The following is an 18,915-nucleotide window of genomic DNA, read 5'->3' on the forward strand; positions in this document are numbered from 1 at the left end:
TAAGTTTTCTTGGTTTCGTTTACTTTGGTTTGCACTTGACGAATACGAATACGAATATTGAATATACTTTGGTTCTCCTTAGACGACGAAAAAAATAGTAATTAAATCTGGTTACATATATATAATAATGATTACATATATGTATATATATGTATGTACGAGGTTGTGTTTGAAGTGAATGTGTTTTTTTTGTTTTCAGTGTAGTTGTAGTTCTTGTTACGTTTGGAGGTTTCAATAAATGGAGCCATTGCACGTATGTATAACCCCGATCTATTGCGGCTTTTTAAATATATTATTAATCGTTTCTTTTAATATATATATTTTTCTTCGTTTCGTCTTTTGAGTGAAAATCAATGCGAATCGAATCGAATTAAATATACGAGCTTTAATCGAGTGAACTAGGTTTAATTAATTCATTAATTTAATTTAATTTAATTTAAATGTAAAATGTAAATGTAAAAATTGAATCAAACACAAATACAATACAATACAATACAATATATTTTATGCATATTCATTATAATAATTAGTACTTAGGTAAGCTGAGATAGAAAGATAGATTAAATATTGTTTGTTTGTTAATTCGCTTAAATCAATAGACATTAAATACTTTGGTTTGTTAATTGAATATAATCATATATAAGTAAGGTGATCAAAAAAATAGTTACTATATATTGCGACTTAGATCATTTTCATTTATTATTATTATGTATTTTTTTATATTTTGGTTTTCTTCCCTTCATCTCCTTTTTTTTGACCTTGAATTAATATTCTTTTTGTCAATTTATAGACCGTTGTCTTTTCGATTTCATTTCCCGCTTTCTTTTTCCTAAACTTGTTGTGTTTGTGGGTTGCCTCATTCAAGCTTTTCTTTGTTTTTTTTAGTTTTAATAAAATTATATTAGATGTAGATGAAATAAATCAATTTTCACTAAGATTTCATTACAATTATAATTTAGCATAAAAATCAAATTACTATTCCTGCCCAACGCATAGTTTTTTTTTCTCATTTTAGTTAATGTGCAATTTTGACTATAATGAATGCCTTTTTGTTATGCAAATCAGTAATCCAGGGATAGAGGAATGTCTATTAGTTAGTTTCCATTTTTTTTTTTGAATAGTTTTTAATAATCCTGTTAAATCATACAGATCATTGAGTACGAGTATTGGAGAGGTCTTGTCCTGGATAAGGATACATCGGATTGAGTTGCCGCCTAAGTGGTCTTGGTCTTGTTAGTCTTAAAGCTGACCTGAAGCACTCGGTTGCCCAGGGTGTAGCCGTTCAAGGACTGAATGGCCACCACGGCCTCATCGTAATTGGTCATGGTCACGAATCCGAATCCCTTGCACTTGCTCGTCTGCAGATCCCGGATCACCTTCACCGACTGCACGGCACCGAACGGACCAAACAGCTGCCACAGTACGTTCTCTTCGGTTTCCGGGGCCAGGTTATAAACGAATATACACCATCCGGATCCGGTCATTGCATTTCCGGGCAAGATCGAGTTGGCCAACAAATCGCCAGCCAGTGGTGAGTACCTAGAAAGGGTTTTTTTAAATTAATTTATTAATTTTTTATACACACATAAGTCTTAAACATCAACAGGAGCTTTCTTTTGTTCAAATTTCTATTCAAATCTCACACATCCCTCCATAACACTTATTATTATTTTCTAAAGTTTTCTTTATGGGATTTTAAAGGTTCATGCTCATTTTTGGTTTTAGGCTTTTAGTTTCATTTCTTGGTGGTTTCTTCTTCAGTTTTTATTTAATTAATCAAGAAAAGATCAACACATAAATGTAGTGACTAATCAAAAGAGTAGATTTAAGGAAAAGCATTATAAAAATGGAAAGAAAAACATGTTTCAAGTTATGAAGAAACAATATTTTAGACAAAAGAAAATGAAAACCAACCTATTTAAAGTCTTAAACTTAAAATATACAATAACTGGTGCAGTTTATTTAAAATGCAATGATAGATTCAACTGAGCTAGTTACCTTTAAGAATCAAACTAGGAAACTTAGAACTTTATTATTCAACAACTATGTTCATAAATAAATATAAGAATAAGTACTGGCATTCCATAAAACTTAAATAAAATATAATACACATTAAGGCTAAACATTTATATAGATTTTCAAATATATATTTTGTTTTATGCTTTCAGCAAAATGAAGTGGGTTTTTTTTGTAAAATAAATTAAATACAAATTACGAATATATACACTGAGCAATATGAGCGTGTTAAAAATGATCAAGATAAATAAAGTTCACCTTTGTAGGCCCTTGTTTATGGCTAACATGGGACTTTTTCCAATGCTAAAAATGATGATATAAAAATTCCAAAAAAGAAGACAAAAAAAGAAAAGAATAGAACCAAAATGTTGGGTTTTTTGGTTGCAGAAATACAATTACAAATTAGTTAAACGAATTACAAAATAAATATGTTTGTTATTTGGTTAATTTTTTGGTTAGAAAACCCCTCAAGTTTCAAGTTTGCAATATAGCTTCGGGTTGAGCCGAAATTTGTATAAACTTGCAGAAGCACTTAGCCAAAAAAAACCCCTCAAAAGTCTTTAGACTGTATTTTGTTATAGACTTTAGATTTATCGGACAAGCAGACTCTAAGCTATCCCCATCGTTCTGATCTTAACTACAAATAATACCAGCCTCTGCAAGAATATATAAAACTAACTATAAAATATATATTTCAAAATAGAAAACAATATTTAAACAAACCTTATGCGTCCGGCGGAGGGTAGAGCTCCGGCCAAACGGCGGGTGGCAGCCGCCGCCTGGGGGGTTAAGTAGGCGGTTAGGGGCGGGGCAATCTGGGCCTTGGCGCTATTGCTCGGATTATTGGCAAATTTAACGGTAATCGGCTCGGCATAACCCTTCGGGGTCTTGCCATTTAACTCCTGGATGGCCCTTTCGGCTTCGTTGCGCTGATCAAAGCGTATAAAGCCCACGCCCTTCGATAGACCTGAATATACACACATTTTAATATTTAATTTAATGAATTACAAATAATAACGTACCGGAAATATTATCACAGAGTATACGAGATGTAATTATTTTGCCATACGATGCAAACATCCCCTCCAAGTCTGGTTGTGATAGATTCTTCGGAAGACCCGATACATATAAATTAGCACCCTTAATAGATTCTGAGCTTGGACGGGCGTATGATACTTTAATAACCTTATTCTGCAAACGCAAACCGTTCAGGGTGTTCACAGCCTTCTCAGCATCCTCGGCCCGCACATAGTTAACAAAGCCATAGCCCAGACTCTGGCCTATAACAAAATATATATTACACATTAATTTTCAAATTATTTTCGAATATTATTTGATCTTACCTTGCTGCAGTGCCGGATTGAGAGCGGTCAACGATGCTGGCAAGACTGAAAAGCGATATTTTCAAGGAATTAGTTTTAAAATTTATTATAATCTTAAAAGAAACTCAACAAACATGCTTTAGAAATCTTGCAAAAAATATAAATATCCGGTACTCTGTGTAAGCAGTACTCAAGTTAGGTAGCTAAGTAGTTAAAGCAGTCCTTGGGTCCTTGAAAAATACTCAGTACTCAAGGTAAGCAGTTGAAAAATATGAAAATTCACACAACATCTACATACGTTTATAGCTAAGTAGTAGAAAAAGCATTGATTGATATTTACCCAAATTACCTGAGACTTTATCACGCACCAGTTTGCAACTCTCCAGCTCACCGATGCTGGAGAAGAGCGATCGCATCTCCTCCTGCGTCATGGTTTGCGGCAGATAGTTGACAATCAAATTGGTGCGCGACTCATCATTGCTGCCGTCCACAGAGCCATTGGCACTGCCGTTCTTTACGATATCCATGGCGTTGGTCATCCTGCTGCTTTGATTCTAGATCCTAGATCCTTTTCTTCTTTTATTTTTTATTTTTTGTAGTAATTTATATTTTTTTGTATGGTTTTTTTTTTTGTATCGCTCGCTTAGTATTTAATCTCACTGCTCGGTTGGTTTTTTCGCTTATAATTTAGTGCTGTGTATGTTGTTTTAAATTTTATTTTTTAGGTTTTAGGTTGCGACTGCGCTTTGCACAAGTCCCGTGTGAAGTTGCTTTGCCGCAGAAATTTCGGTTTCTTTATTTGGGTTTTTAGATCAACTACGATCGCGAAAAAAAGTGTATTTGCTTTTTGGTTTTGTTCAAGTTTTTATGTTCTTTAACCGCTCTCTCGGTTTCTGTCTAAAATTTTTAAAATTGAATTTATGCTTGAATTAATTTATTTGATTTTGTTTTTTTTCCTTTAGATAAAAGAGTAAATTTTGCTAAATGTGTGGTTTTGGTTTTTTGCTTTCTCCGAATGCTGGAATGTGTCCTCTTAGGTAAACTTTATTTTATGCAAAGTTTTAGATGTTTTTGTTGGGGTTCTTCTTTTTTTTCGATTTCTTTGTTATTTTTTTTTTTATAAAATTGCAAAAATGCAAAAAGATAGCAATAATTTGGTTTTCTTGCTATTTTTATACCTTTACTAAATTTGCGCTGGTTTTTCGGTTTTATTTCTTTTATTGGAACTTAGCTTTGGTTTTCAAATATACATTCATATATCGTATATGTATATATATATAGATATATATATATAGTTAGTTGTGTTATCCTCTTGTATATATATACCGGTTTTTTGTTTTTTGAATATGATTATTCGTTAATGTTTCCTTTAAATTAATAGTAGTTGGTTTTATTTGGTGGTGTTTGGTTTTTGTTTTCTCTTCTCCTTCTGTCGGCCTTCGCTTTCTGTTAATATTTATCGCCTTTCTGGTTTAATTCCTCTTCCTGTTTTTTAGTAGGTTTTTAAAAAATCTCCCTTTTTTTAATTCGGTGATCTATACCTTTTTTTATTCCTCTGATAAATGATGGCTGTTCGATTGCTCGCTCGATTTCACTCAATCTGGAATAGGAAATAAATATTCTCAAGTTAGTTTTTTATTTTATATAGCTCGAAAATCAGGTCAATATTTTAACCATTTCAAAAAATACTATAATAGATTCAAAATTGTATCTTCTACATCCCCCTCCCTTCTTAAAAAATTGTCACTGCCATTAGAAAACTTTTTCTTTTTCAAATGCCTAATGGAAATGGAAATTTTTGGGAATGAGTGTCGATAATAGAGGCAATCAGAAAATGCCTGATAAGCGCGTTTCACACACAGACAGGATAAAAAGGACATACAGTGACTGCTGTCACCCACCGCACACCACCATTCCTACAACCACCACCGCCACCCCCACCCCCAGACCTCTGTCATTACGATGAGGTCGTGCGCCTGTAGGATACAAAAAATTGCAGACAAGGGTAAGTCAAAGCCGAAATCTGTTTATCAAACAACAATGGAAACGGCTCGTTCTTTTTTTGTCAGCATAAATGGACAAAAAAAAACTTGCCTAATGGTTTGGAATTTAATTAAATCGCTGATCCGCCACCAGAGGTGCTACCAAATCCCATGTGTAATACCAATCTATATGCATATACACATCTGATATGAATCAAAAGATGCCAGCTCGGCATAATTGACACTTAGAGGGTCCTTTCAAAAAAAAGACTTCAATTCAAAAGAAACAGCTAGAGAATCGTTCGAAAAATACATATCAGGTAAGGTTTTATGATTTTTTTTAATGCAGACTATTTCTAAATTAATGAAGGCATTTTCAAATAAGAATCACGTTTCTTGGAGAAGATTCTTTCTTGGGGTTTCTCGGAGAATCACGCTTTTCTAATCCTGAAACTTTAAACATTTTAATTTATTTATTTTTAAAACTTAGTAACATCAATTTTAATTTAAAATATATTGTTGATATCCCTTTAAAAAGGTCCTTTTTTAAATTTAAACCTCATAACCTTATCTCTTTTTGATTTCCATGGTTTTGTATGAAAATGTTTCCAATTGGAATGAAACTGAAAATTAGGGGTTGCAATGGCTCGAAGGACTTCCTAGATCCTGTGTGCGTGTGCTGCATTAAAAATAGGGTAAAAACCTGACGCGAAAAACAAACAAAACGCGCCGCATGTCCTGCCAGAATGTCCTGCCCCGTAGGCTAGAAGTTCATTGAACCCGCCGCTTGCATGTGTTTATGTTTGAGTTTCTCTAGTTTTTTTCTGGTTTCTAGTTCGTGTCTTTTCCACTTTTCCGCTTTCCACAATCTACTTTGTTTGCCTTTTTTTTCTCATTTTTGTTGTTGTTTGGTTGCAAGGATCGTGGCAAGTTATGACAATAAGGTTGCAGCTCCAACAGCTGTTCCAGCGTTCGTTGAACTCGAAGAAATGAAAATTAATAAAGGTGCAACACTGGCCCAGAACCTCTGGCACCAAGAGAAAAGAGGGAGCATTTTAATATAAAAATTATGGAAATTAAAATTTAAAAAAATAGAGGCAAAGTACGTTCAAACATCTTTTCCAAAATGACTTTTAAAGGACAATAAAAATATCTTCATTTTGTTCTTTTTAAATATTTTTCTCGGTGCCTGGGGGAGCAGAAAAGACTGCTAGAGTAAACATTGCACAAAAGCCAATGCAAACAAAAGAAATTGCAGAAAAATTGCAAAAAAAAATATAAAAAAGGGCGACTCGCCCACACGGAGACATCCTTTTAATTGCACAGCATGTCGTGACGCAGGATAATGTCATGCTGCCAACCCCTGAACCCTCTGGGCCCCCTCCTGCTGCACCTTCCCCCCTGGCCGTGTGTGAAAAGAATAAGGCTAAGGAGAAGCTACAACAACAACAACAACAACAACAACAAATGTGTAATTGACACTTTTGCGCCGATATCTGTGACCTCATTTGCGAATGTGTGTCGGTTGAGGTCCTTGAGGAGGGTCAGGATACCCCTTCGAGGTTATTTAGGGAGGAAAAATTACAAAAAATAAATATATTTATAATTTATTGAAATTATTTTAATAAATATTATTGTATTGAGAGGTTTGTATTTATTTTATGGTCTCTATTGTGAACTATTAGTCTCTATTATGTAAAATTCCAAGTTTTTGAAAGCAGATCTACATATGCTTAATGAAATCTAAGAATAAAGATCTTATTTTGTTTTTGAAGCTTAAGAAAATATATACAAATATTTTTAAGAATCAATAATAGTTTCTAAATATTTGTCTATATAATCTTCAGTTGTAATGTTAGTATTTTCTTATAAAATTACAGATATTTATAGAAAGTGTGGAAATCTGAAACTATAAAAGCCTTTAAAAACTCTAAAATTTATACTGAGTCTCAATTCAATTCGGTATCAATTTATTAAGATTAAATTTAATATTAGTTTAAAGCCATTTCCCCAATAATAACCATTGCCCTTTTGTAAATATTGGACCATTTTTTCCAAACAAAACGGAAAAGCTGTCATGGAAATTTTCAATGGCGACTGTTATCGATTTGTTTCGCGACTGCCCTGGGTCGCGAAATAAAAAATAATGAACAGAATTGGCTACCCAAGTGGGAAATACTCGGAATAAGACGATGAAACGCGATTAGATCATGACATTAGAGTAGAACTTACGTGCCTCGGTACGAAAATGCTCGGAAAATGAGGTGCCGGTTGTTGGGGAAAAATCGCACTGTCATACAGCAAAAAAGCGAGTGAGGGGAGTGAGGGGGTGACTAGATAGCACCGACTGACTATATAATAGATGTATATATTGATTGCACAGGAAACAAAAAAAAAACAACTTTCTCGTCGTCTTCGTCGAATGAATCGCTCTTTCTCTCTCGCTTGCTCGCTGGCTCTGTCTTCGTTGGATGTATTGCCGTCTCGCTTGCACGCTCCTTTGTCCTTCCGATTTCCTTACTATATATATTAGAGTATATATAGTTTTTTTAATAGTCAGACACTCGAGGCACACACTCGAAAAAAAATGTCGTGCTAAAGAAAACGGTCTTTTTTGACTAGGATTTGATTTTCGGTTTTGTGTTTTTCTTAATTTTTTTACAGAAAATAGGTTTCTGTTTTTATACTTTTTTTTTTAATATTTTATAATATTGCACGACAAATTGCACAGTTTATTGCTTGTTTTTTTTTTGAAGAGTTTGTTTATGTTTCTGGAATTGTTTTTAGTTTTGTTGGGTAAAAAACCGAGAACACAACAAATTCGTAACTGAACATACATATATAGAATAGTTTATATATAGAACACAAAAACCGGTGCAGAGGAGTACAAAATTATAAATAAATGTTCTCGAACGAGAAACACAACCGAATGGAATCAAAACCGAACGAAAGCAACGAACGAACACGTACGACTGAGCGGCTGGCAGGACTCGAGTCCTGGAATATAGCGGCGCGAGTCCTTGCGCCCCATGCAGCCGCCTATCGCACATCCTTTATCCTTGTCATTCACAGTGGGCGCAGTCCCCCTTCGATCCAATAAGACAGAACGAGAGCGCCTGAACGAGAGAGAGAGAGCGCAGCCACCACCGTAGTCCTGGATCCATACTATCCTTGCACTGATATCCGCCTCTCACTTGGACACATTCTGGGGCCATTGCTGTCTCGCTTTAGTCCTGCCCAGCAGGCCGGCCGGCCGGCGGTACACACCCTTTTTCAAAATAAAGAGAGGAGATTCTCTCAGGGCGAGAGAACTGCAAGCGGCTGAGCCCAGAGACAAAGGGTTGGGGTTGGTGGAGTCCTGTACACTCAAAAAAATAATCGAATATGATAATTATATATCTTTTTTTTAGAGGAGAACAAAAGCAAGACTACCTAACACCTAATAATAACTACCTAATAACTACTTTTTAATTCTTATTTAAGTAAAATATCCTTTACTTTCTATAAAAATTTGTCTCAGTGCATCAATGCTTGGTGGAGGAAAAGGTGTACAAGAACTTGACTCGATCTGAATGATGCAAATTATATCAGGGAAAGATAATAGGACAGGACTCACTCCAGACTTAATGGAACAAAATGTTAATAAACTTGCAAATAAAACACTAGGGAAAGGGAAATAAAATAATATATATAAATATAGGTATAAAATATATACAAAAATAAGATAAAAAAGAAATAGAAACAAACATTAATAGTATATGAAGTATATAGTATTAATAATAAAGTTGGAATAAGTTGGGAGAAGGCTAGAGGAAAGTATGAGAAAAATTATGTTATGTTCGAATATTATGTTATTAGCTTAAATTAAAGCTTAAATTTAAATAGTACTTAATATAGAATATATAATTTAAATATTAAAAAGTCTAGACAACATAGCTCTTTTATTTCTTTTATTTAAAACTTAAGCTTTTCAAAGAAAAGCATTAAGAATTCCAAGAAGAAAGTCTCAGACCGGCGAGAAATGCTTTCCCCAAAAATTGTCCCCTTTCTAGGACTAGAGAGATGCAGTGAGAAATGGAGAAAAGAGAGAAGGAGATAGTCAGATAGAGAGAAACCTCTTTTTGCCGGGGGTTGAGGTGAGAGACAGAAAAAGGAAAACAGAGAAAAGAGAGAGCACCTTGCAGGCGAGGAATATTAATCAGGCACAGGACATACTATACACTTGCCTGTCTCCCTCTCTTTTTGGCAGCACCACTCTGTCTCTGTCGCACAGCTTCCTTGTTATAAATAATGAAATTTCAACATTTCGCTTGACAACAGCCAAGGAGGACGAGATCCTGGCAGGGGGGCGGAATGGGGGGTAGCTGGGCGGCTGGGCTGTGGGTGGTTGTCCTGGCGGTCGAGTGGCAACCGTTTGCTTTTTTCCTTTCATTTTTTTTAAGGACTCTGTGTACTTTTATCCTTATTCCTCAATTTCTTTGCATTTTTTTTTTTGCTTTTTTGCAAAAAGGCTCTTGAAGATAATTCTGTTTATCCTTTGACCCAATTCGTTTAATTTGATGTGAGTTGATGATGATGATGTTGTGGCATTTTTTCTTTTTGGTTTGAGGGAGATTTTAAGGCGTGGCAGGACCTTTCTCGATTTAAAAAGAAAACATCCAAAAAGTAATTAAGAGCAGGTCAACCCTTTTTTTTTGTGTATTGTTTAAATATGTGGCCATATGTCTTAATTTTCAGAAACACCATTTTCCAACGTCAAAATGTTGAAAGACTTTCAGACAACTTGCCGAACCTGAAGAACGAGTTTTCCCTAACCCTTCCCCTAAAAAATAGTATCAAAAAATATAAACAGAACCAGAACCAATTGATTTGCATTCATTTTTTGGGCATCGTTCGGGCATTACATAACCACCACCGAGTATCCAATATCCTGCATCCTGCATCCTTGCAGCTGCCATCGATCAGGATCTTGAGCTTCGAATTTAGCTTCAATTTATGGCTGTTGCGACTTATTGACATTATTGTCTGGCTTTTGTTATATTTTTTCGCGTATTCCCCCATCACGTTTCGAATTTCGCACACAACATTGCATTGAGAATTTTAGCTCCGTTTTGCAGATACACAGGAAAATGTACGTGTAATCCTTCAAAACACCAACAACAACAACAACAACAATGGCAAAGGACAAAAAAAAAACAGAAAAAGGGTGGGTTTTCCACACTGCTCTGCGGGAAAAACAATTTTCCGAGCATCAAGCAAGAATAGAGAGAGTAGAGGGCACAAAGGATACTCCTCAAAGCCCTAAGGATTTCCGGAAATTGCGAAAAAAAATTTATTTTCCATTTCCAACAAAAGAAAACTTTACAATTTAATTGCATTTTTTATTGCTATTTAAGATTTATAAAATATTTATCTTGTTTTTGGAATTATTATCTTTTCTGGAATATCTTTTAATACCATCTTTCATCCACAATACTATGATTTTTCCAAAAATCATTTTGCAAATTTTGCACCCTGAATTCGCTACAAATGATCTCCATTGTTACAGGACTCGTTATCCTGTCGTTCTTGTCCTGGGTTCAATGCACCCTGATTGGAATTGGAATTGAAATTGTGATTGGGTTGAGAATTGGGATTGACAGCTCAGGTAGAAGGAGTTGCTAGGCTCTTTTGCAGAAACAATGAAAGCAAATTTGCTTCGTTTTCTAGTTGGGCATCGAGTGTTTTTTATATTTAAGAACTTTAACTAATTAAAAACTTTTAAAACATATAGTTTTTAATATTAAAATAGACTAATAAGCTACCCTTGCCTTCCTAAACCAAACCCTTCAGGCAGGGTAATGCCACATGTGTCCTGTATCCGGCTTGTGCCAGGTATGAAAATTTTAAATTACAATTTACAATATTCATATCCAATAACCATATCCCATATTACTAATTACATATTCCATATTAAAAAAAACAGACAAGGGTTGCCGGCAAATGAGACATAACCGAAAAAAGAGAAAACCCATTCTGTTCTGGTAATTGGCCAAATGTCCAGTCTGGGGTTAATTAAAGCAGCTAACGAGCTGCTAAAAAAATACTAAAAAACCTCTAAAAAAGGGTTATATTTAAAGAAATTCCAAGAACAAATATGAGTACTTTTTAGGATTATAAAATATTAAGATCCAGTTACAAACCACAAGATAACTAAGCTTATCAGTTACTGAAATCTGAAGGGCTTAAACTCAACTTTTCTTTTCAAATAGTTAAAAAAATACCAATAAAAAGTAAACCCAAAATATTTTGTTTCATTTAAAGTTTAATTTTTCTACAAAATAGACCTTATTATTGAATTATCTTTTATTTATTAAATATTTACGAAATTGCATCTCAAACTCCCATTTATCGCCAGACAACACCCACAATTATGCATATATCACTTGTCAAGTGAAGTGCAATTCGTCGCCCGATCTGAACCTTATATATTTATACATATTATTATATATATATTTATATAAAATATATTCATTATGTGAATCGTTTTGTCACCTGACCGTTAAGAGATAAAAGAAAACAGGAAAAGCGCAGCAGCCCACCACCATCACCTGCAATTTGTCTCTCTCTCGCTCTCTATCTGCCCCTCTCTTTTGCTTCCCCTTTCCCTCTCTTTCACATATTTTTCATCTCTTTTTCATTTATATATTCTATCTCTTTCCAAAGGACTCTCGCTCTCTCTCTGTGTCTGTGTAGGATATTGAACTCTGACACAATGCTATATATGTGGGGACGCACATACTGGAGCCAGGATTGCCGGCCGGTGGCCGAGTGGGTCCAAAAAACTGCACCACCCGCAAGGACACTGAGAAAAATAAGGATTTCGTTTTTGGTTAAAAAATATAAAAATATGTTTCGGATTTTAACAGAAGAGTTATATGTAAAGGAAGGTAAAATAAGAAGCGAAAACCCAAGCCCACAGTGCGTATGAGTGATTTTTTTTGTTGATTATCTATAGAGCCTTAAAAAATAGTTGCTAATTGAAATATTTTAGCTTTGAAAACATAAAAATATATTTATTTGTTAACTATTAAAAAATAATATTAAATTTCACTAAAAAATAATTTTATAAAATAAATAGAAACAGCTATTCCAGCTGAATCTCAAATAGAAACTTTACTCGAATAATTTTTCTCCAATTCCTGTTTTCTCTCAAAGGACTCTCTGCAAGCTTTCTCTCGCCATCACTCTCTCTTCTCTCTAGCCTGCGTCTGTATTTGTGGGGCGTTGTTTTGATTTTCATAGATTGCGCAATCCATGTGTGTGTTTTTTTATTCAACACCAGGAAGCGAATTCCAGAGAGGACTCTCTACTGCGCATGTATGTGTAATGGAGGGAGTATGCGTGTGTGTGTGTGTAAAAAGAGGAGTGGGGGATGCAAAAAGGTGGGTGGTTAGAGATGGGTGGCTGTGGGTGGCAATGTCCTGCGCACAAAGCGCGGAAATTGAATTTGCGGCAGAAGGAACCAGAAGAAGGAACAACAACAAAAATTGCTCCATTGCATTTAATGTGTTGCCGGGTGGATGTGCATGTGTGTGTGTGTGTGCTTAGCTTTTCTCTGAAATACAACCCAGGACAAAAATATAGGAATTATTGAAAAAAAATATATTTTAAAGTCAAGGGTAATTTCTTGAAATTTGTAGCTATGACGATGGTCACAGTTTCTCCAATTCACATCCGATCGAAAAAAGGCATACATTTCTGATATAATACCACAAAGTAGCTTAATCCCTCATACAAGACTTTTCCATAATACGGTTTTGAAAATTTTTGAAATTGTTTCATAAAGCCCCTATATTATTACCCTCGAGTGTCTACATATGTATCCTGGCATTTATGTCTGTGTTGGTTTTTGTGAAAAGCATAACGACCGGCTTTTGCTTTTCCTTTGTTATTCCTTTAACACAAAAAATGGTTTTTGATGTTTTTCCTCTTGTTCCTTGTGTTTTTCTTTTTTTTTTATTTTTCTTCCTTTTTTTGCCATAAATTGCAACAGATAAATGAGTATGTGTGTGTGTGTGTGTATGGGTGTATGTTCACATACCATAACAAATGGAATTAGTAAGTAAATATCTGTGTACCTGAAATCGCCAGAGACCGCAAAAAAATTTGTTTAAGACCCAAAAAAAAAATGGCAAAAAATCATAAATTTAATTGTTTAAGAGAAAAAATAAAGAAGAGCAAGATGGGTGTTTATTAAAAAAAGGATAGAAGTAAAAAGAGAGAGGAATGGGCTAAGTGATATTAAGTTGGGAAAAAGGATAATGAATAGGAGATTAATTTGCGTAAATGAGTAAATTAGAAATAAAGAAAGCTTTATAGAGGAAGTTTTCAAAAAAAGGTAGATATATCTTTAAAATAGAAAATATAGAATTCAAAATAAATTGAAAACATTCTCTCTATTCTTCTACTTTTACTCTATACCTGACTTTAAGTAAACCTTAAATTTTCGAATCTCTAGCAAACATCCCTGCCTCGAAAAAAAAAATCCAAAATCCCAAAAAATAGAAACAACAACATGGAAGTTCCTTTACCCCGCCACCCCTACCAAAGACATATATTATTCTTTTTTGGTGGGGTGGTTGGTGGTCTGTTGATGCTTGCCAACTTTAAAATTGCTTTTCAACTCGAAAAATAAAAACCAAAGAGTGTAAAAATACTGGAATGAGTGGAAGAAAGCCTCCAAAGAAAGAGGAAAGTGAAAGAAAGGGCAAAAACTTTTCTAATTAATTGTTTAGCACTTCATGTTTGCTTGAAAAGTTTTCCAACTTTTTCGAATACTTTAAAAAAACATGTCTAAAGGTAGAATATCTTTATTTTACTAGAATGAAAAATCTTTAAATAATGTTTTATATTTTAGAGATAATAGGATATTAGGTATTTATTTCCATCTCCATCTAATTTTATTTGTTTTCCATTATTGTGTAACAAATCTAGACTAGAAAGCCTAGGAAAGGGGAGTAAATACCATCTGATAGCTACATGGCATGTACGTCACTTACATCCACCCCACCCCCATCGCGAAAAAAAACTTGACAAAAACCCCGCCCATGTAATCCTACCCCTTTTTTTAAAATTTCCTCTTACTTTTTTTTTGGCTGCAACCGGATGCTGTCCATTTCAATTATGGTACGATGGGCCTCGCTGGAGTGGTGCTTGAATTTTGAATTTTAACATCCATTGTGTATTCGCTGTTTTTGTTTGTGTTTTCGTTTGCATTTCGTTCGCGTTGTCAGTTTGTGAATATTTAATGCTCGCCAAAGGCAGCGCAAGGAAATGTACCTGAATAGTCAGCCAGTAGCGGCACTGAGAAAAATTATCAGAGAATTTGTTAAAATTCTAGAAATTTTAGGAGGGGAAATATGTAGCTGAAGCTAGGATATGTATCTGAAATTCTATGTTTTTCTAGAAAAAAAATTGATAATTACCGATATACCTCATGTATATGTTATTTTGATAATTAATCGATAATTATCCATAGTCTCAAGCTGTATTTTCCAATATTGCCAACTAGGTAGTGTCTATATTGGTTTCTTATAATAAATATTTTTAAAAATTTAAGATCTGGCATTTATCGTCTTATTTATCTTTAACCTTGATATCCTTTAATATACATTTATTACAACCCCTTAGTTTTTCTCTCTGTAACCCATCGCCCCAAGCTTCCTAACGAAGCTTAGCTGGAATTGTAATATTTGTTTATGGATTTCCATGTGGTCGGCTTTTTCTAGCGAATTTTCGTGGTGGTCCTATGGTCGGTGGTGGTTCAACTTGGACCTGAATGCCAGGCTGCCAGGCTGGATGGTTGGGTGGTTCCGTGGTTCGTCGGCCACTGCACTTCAGCCCAGCTGGACAATGGTGGTGATTCGGTGGTGGAAAGCCCAGGCAGCTTTTCCGAAGTGCACTTCAATTGCATTAATTAAAGAAAAGCAAAAGCGACTGGCATTTAGAAATTCCTTGTTGTATGTATATCCCACTTATACAGGACATTTTAAAGGACGAACTTTATCAATTTAATTTTTGCAAACGAGTAGAATCTTTGATGATTACTGTGATGTGATAATCACTCACTTGTTTGATGTTCAACGAGGATTAGTTGAGTATTTTGTGCTTTGAAAATGAACTTCAAGGGCTCTTCAGAAGGGATCAAATTTTCCAAAGTGTTGGGACTCTTAAAAAAGAAAGTCCTTTATAGTACCAATTTGAAATTAAATTTTTAACAAAGTTATGTGAGGAAAAATATATATTTTAGATTTAATTAGTTTTTTGATTGGTATTTTCAATTAAATGAAGGGGGAAAGCAATTTCTCGCATGTTTTCCGTCCGCTGAGCACTTGTGTGTAATCTGTGCCATTACTGCAGTTGCATTTCGCTTTTCTTCGACTTTTCCTAGCCATTTTCCGATGCTCTTCGCTGCGGGTGATTGGAAATCAGAAATCATGAAATAAATGTGGGTGTGTGCTTTCTTTTATTTTCGTTTGTTTGTTAATTTCTTTACTATTTTTTTTTTTTATTTGGATAACAATTTTTCGGGGAAAAAGCGCAGCGCATGCGTCATATTGATTTTACATGCCGTTTATGCTTCTTTTTTTTGGCAAATTGGGATTGCCGCTTCCGGCTCGCAACTTCAAAGGGAAACCTTCAATTTGCCAAAATGCAATATCCGAGCTGGGGTGGGTAGGAATTTTCCTTTAATTTCCTTTAACTTTTGACCAGGACAAATGGCCTATGAAATTGAATGTGGTCGGAATTGGCCCGAAGGATATTGCTCATACCACCCGTGGTACCGATTAAATTACCCAACTTAATTACAGGCGTGTGTGCGTGGGTCTGATGTGTGTGGGTCCCTTTTGAAAATTAGGCAATCATTCAGAGAAAATTTTCTATTTGTTAAAAGCCAAAAGACAAAGGCATTTAATGATAATTAAATATTTTTTAAATTACCTCCAAAGGTTAAAGTTTTTTTCTTGCATGGAAAATATTCTTTGAAATAATTTTAAAGTCCCTAGAAATTTTTGCAGTATATATCTCGGCGGCAAAATGCAATTTGGCCTGCCAGGGGGAAGGAGACTTGCATACAAATTTAATTGACAAAGGAGGTCCTCGAGGAGCAAGGCACAGCAATAAGCCCTTAAGGAGCTCAGGATAACGACTAAGGAGAATCGCCAAAAAATGCAAAGAAAACAAAGAGTATTCGAAAATTCTGTAAGCGAGGAAAAGAGACTAAAGTTGAGGATAGTAAGCTGCCCCCCCTTCAGAAAACTAGAACGAGAAAATAACTCTTTTCAAATTGAATTTTCTTCTGCTGAAAGCCTTAATTTTGTTGCGAGGCAAAAAGTTCTAATAGAATTTCCCTTGAATGCAGCTTTTCCAGTGGGCGTGGCACCCCACGAGTGGGAGGGTGGTGCAGGAAGAGAAAGCGCAGGATGTGGGCGTGTCCCTGGCAACGCGTTTTAATTTACAGAATCCGCAAAAAAAAAAAACGACCAGATGGAAAATCCAAAGAGGGAAAAGCTAAAAGGAAAAACCTCATCTCAAGATGAACACGAGAAGCGTTGAATGGAAATTCTCTATTCTATTTTTTTTTTTCTATGAAGGCAACAGAGTGTGAAGAATAGGTCCCATTTCTGGTATAAAAATCTTTTGGGCTATAAATCAGATACTCCCACACGTACATAGAAGGAAACAGGCACGAGAAGTTGCATTGGCACAGAAAAGTATGCTATGAAAATTAGTGTTCGAGGAATTTAGAGGTTTTAAGAGGTTGTTTATGATTTTTTTATCTTTTAAGTAATATTCCTTACTTTTAAATACACATATATTAAATAATTTATAAAAACTACTTCAACTAATAGAATCTGGCAAGAAGAGATAGTAGAGGGGCGCCTATTCTTAAAGCTGGAGTCAGTCAGCTGAGAGTGATTTTTTGCGGATGGTGGGGCGGATGGATAGCCAGATGGATAGCAGGATAGCTAGATGGATAGATGGGTGGTTCAGTGGCTGGGTGTATCGGTCGATATAACCACCATGAAGGCTGCCAGCCATGGGCTGGGGATGGTGGTGATGGCCTGATGGGCTGGTGGGCTGATGGGCAGTTCATCCGACCCGGAGGGTGGATGCCACACAAGAAAACCGAACAGAACTGCAGGCACTCGACCAAAGTTCCGCCAGCATTTACATGTTCTATATGCCATTTGCAGGACCATAAACAGAATGACAGAGCCACAGGGACACAGACGATAGAGACAGGAGGCTGCATAGACAGGGATAGAGACAGAGGACAGATAGCGGCAAGAGGGATTGCATTTTCAATTATTTATATATATATATGTATGGATGAGAGTATAAAATGTGGGGGGGCTGCAATATACATATACGTATATACGTGCATATATGCATTGTCAGTTTCTGTTTGTGATATAATCCAGCAGAGCTCCATCACAATATATTTTAATTTAATGCAATCTATCGCAAATAGAGAGTGTCCTTTATGGACCTTTGGCTGTCTCTTTCTAGGGGCTTCCTTGCCATTTCTTTCTGGCTTACTAGCTTTGGTTTCTGCTATTTCTGCCACTCGATAACTATCGATAAAATCGATAAGTTTTGATTACTAACCTTTAGTAAACCAAACTATTTCTAGATCCCTAATTAAATAAATCAAAACATCAATCAAACTCTAAAATGCACACACAAGGTCCACTCAAAAGCGATTTTCTCGATTAATTTGTGCCAATTTAAAAATCGATAAAATCGTTTTGCAGCCATGACCACGGAGTCCACGGAGGCGGAGGGGAAGACGCGACCATTATGTGATTGTAATTCAGTTTTCCAGCCAAAGGAGTGACTGGCAGAAGCAGGAGGAAAGCCACAGAGTGAGAGGCAGGGACACAATGATTGAATATGAAAGGGGCGTGTGGGTGGTAGGTATAAGTGGGCGGGGCAATCATCATCGTCATTGAAACAACAATGCAATCAGCGAACACAATTAATGCACAAATTGCTTGTCGAAGAGCTCAAGTGTAAACAACGATGGAAATGGGCAGACAGTTCACAAAATGGTGGAAAATGCAAATGGAAAATTTTTCAAAATTTTTCCAAAAAAAATTTAATTAATTAAATAGTCTGGAATTATAATTACTTGAAAGAGAAGAGATTTTTGTAGAAGAATATAGCTATATCTTTGATCTTTTATATTTTATAAACTTTTTTAACTTCAAAAATATTTTAAAAACTCACCTTATAAGTCGTTGTCCTTAACTGATATTTTCTCGTTTTATAAAATATCACTTTTCAGCTGATCTGGTTTTTCCTTTTGCTTTTCCCCTTTTCCACTGATTTTCTGTATAAATTCTTGTAGCTCGACGTTGACTTGTTTTTTTAAATTAATTTTGCCTTAACTATTTTAATTCATAGATTTGGCAATTAATTTGTTAACCGATTTGCATAGTTCTGGTTCAGGGTTTGTTGGTTTTGTTGTTCTATAAAATATTTCGTCGTATCTTGAAATCGTTGGAAGTCCGTTTGGTTTTCTTTTTTTCCCCGCTTTGTTAATTTTT

The 18,915-nt window shown here is 35.2% G+C and overlaps 1 protein-coding gene across 4 annotated transcripts; it reads right to left on the reverse strand.

The window, feature by feature from the left end:
- Window positions 1-301: 301 nt before the first annotated feature.
- Window positions 302-18,903, reverse strand: fne (found in neurons). 4 transcript variants are annotated; one of them, XM_070277910.1, is made up of 6 exons: window positions 18,596-18,903; window positions 3,679-4,938; window positions 3,360-3,404; window positions 3,039-3,296; window positions 2,740-2,983; window positions 302-1,539 (listed from the first exon to the last, which is right to left on the reverse strand). In XM_070277910.1, exons 2-6 carry the CDS (start codon window positions 3,875-3,877, stop codon window positions 1,215-1,217), a joined length of 1,071 nt encoding a protein of 356 aa, XP_070134011.1. In that variant the 5' UTR covers window positions 3,878-4,938; window positions 18,596-18,903; the 3' UTR covers window positions 302-1,214. The 4 variants fall into 4 exon arrangements, with proteins under 4 accessions (XP_070134011.1, XP_070134009.1, XP_017095201.1 ...); XM_070277908.1 differs by lacking the exon at window positions 18,596-18,903 and adding an exon at window positions 7,557-8,010; XM_017239712.3 differs by lacking the exon at window positions 18,596-18,903 and adding an exon at window positions 7,553-8,010 and having other exon boundaries at window positions 3,688-4,938.
- Between the last annotated feature and the right edge of the window lie 12 nt (window positions 18,904-18,915).

The sequence above is a fragment of the Drosophila bipectinata genome, chromosome XL, assembly GCF_030179905.1.
Source record: "Drosophila bipectinata strain 14024-0381.07 chromosome XL, DbipHiC1v2, whole genome shotgun sequence".
In the NCBI taxonomy this organism is placed as follows: Eukaryota; Metazoa; Arthropoda; class Insecta; order Diptera; family Drosophilidae; genus Drosophila; species Drosophila bipectinata.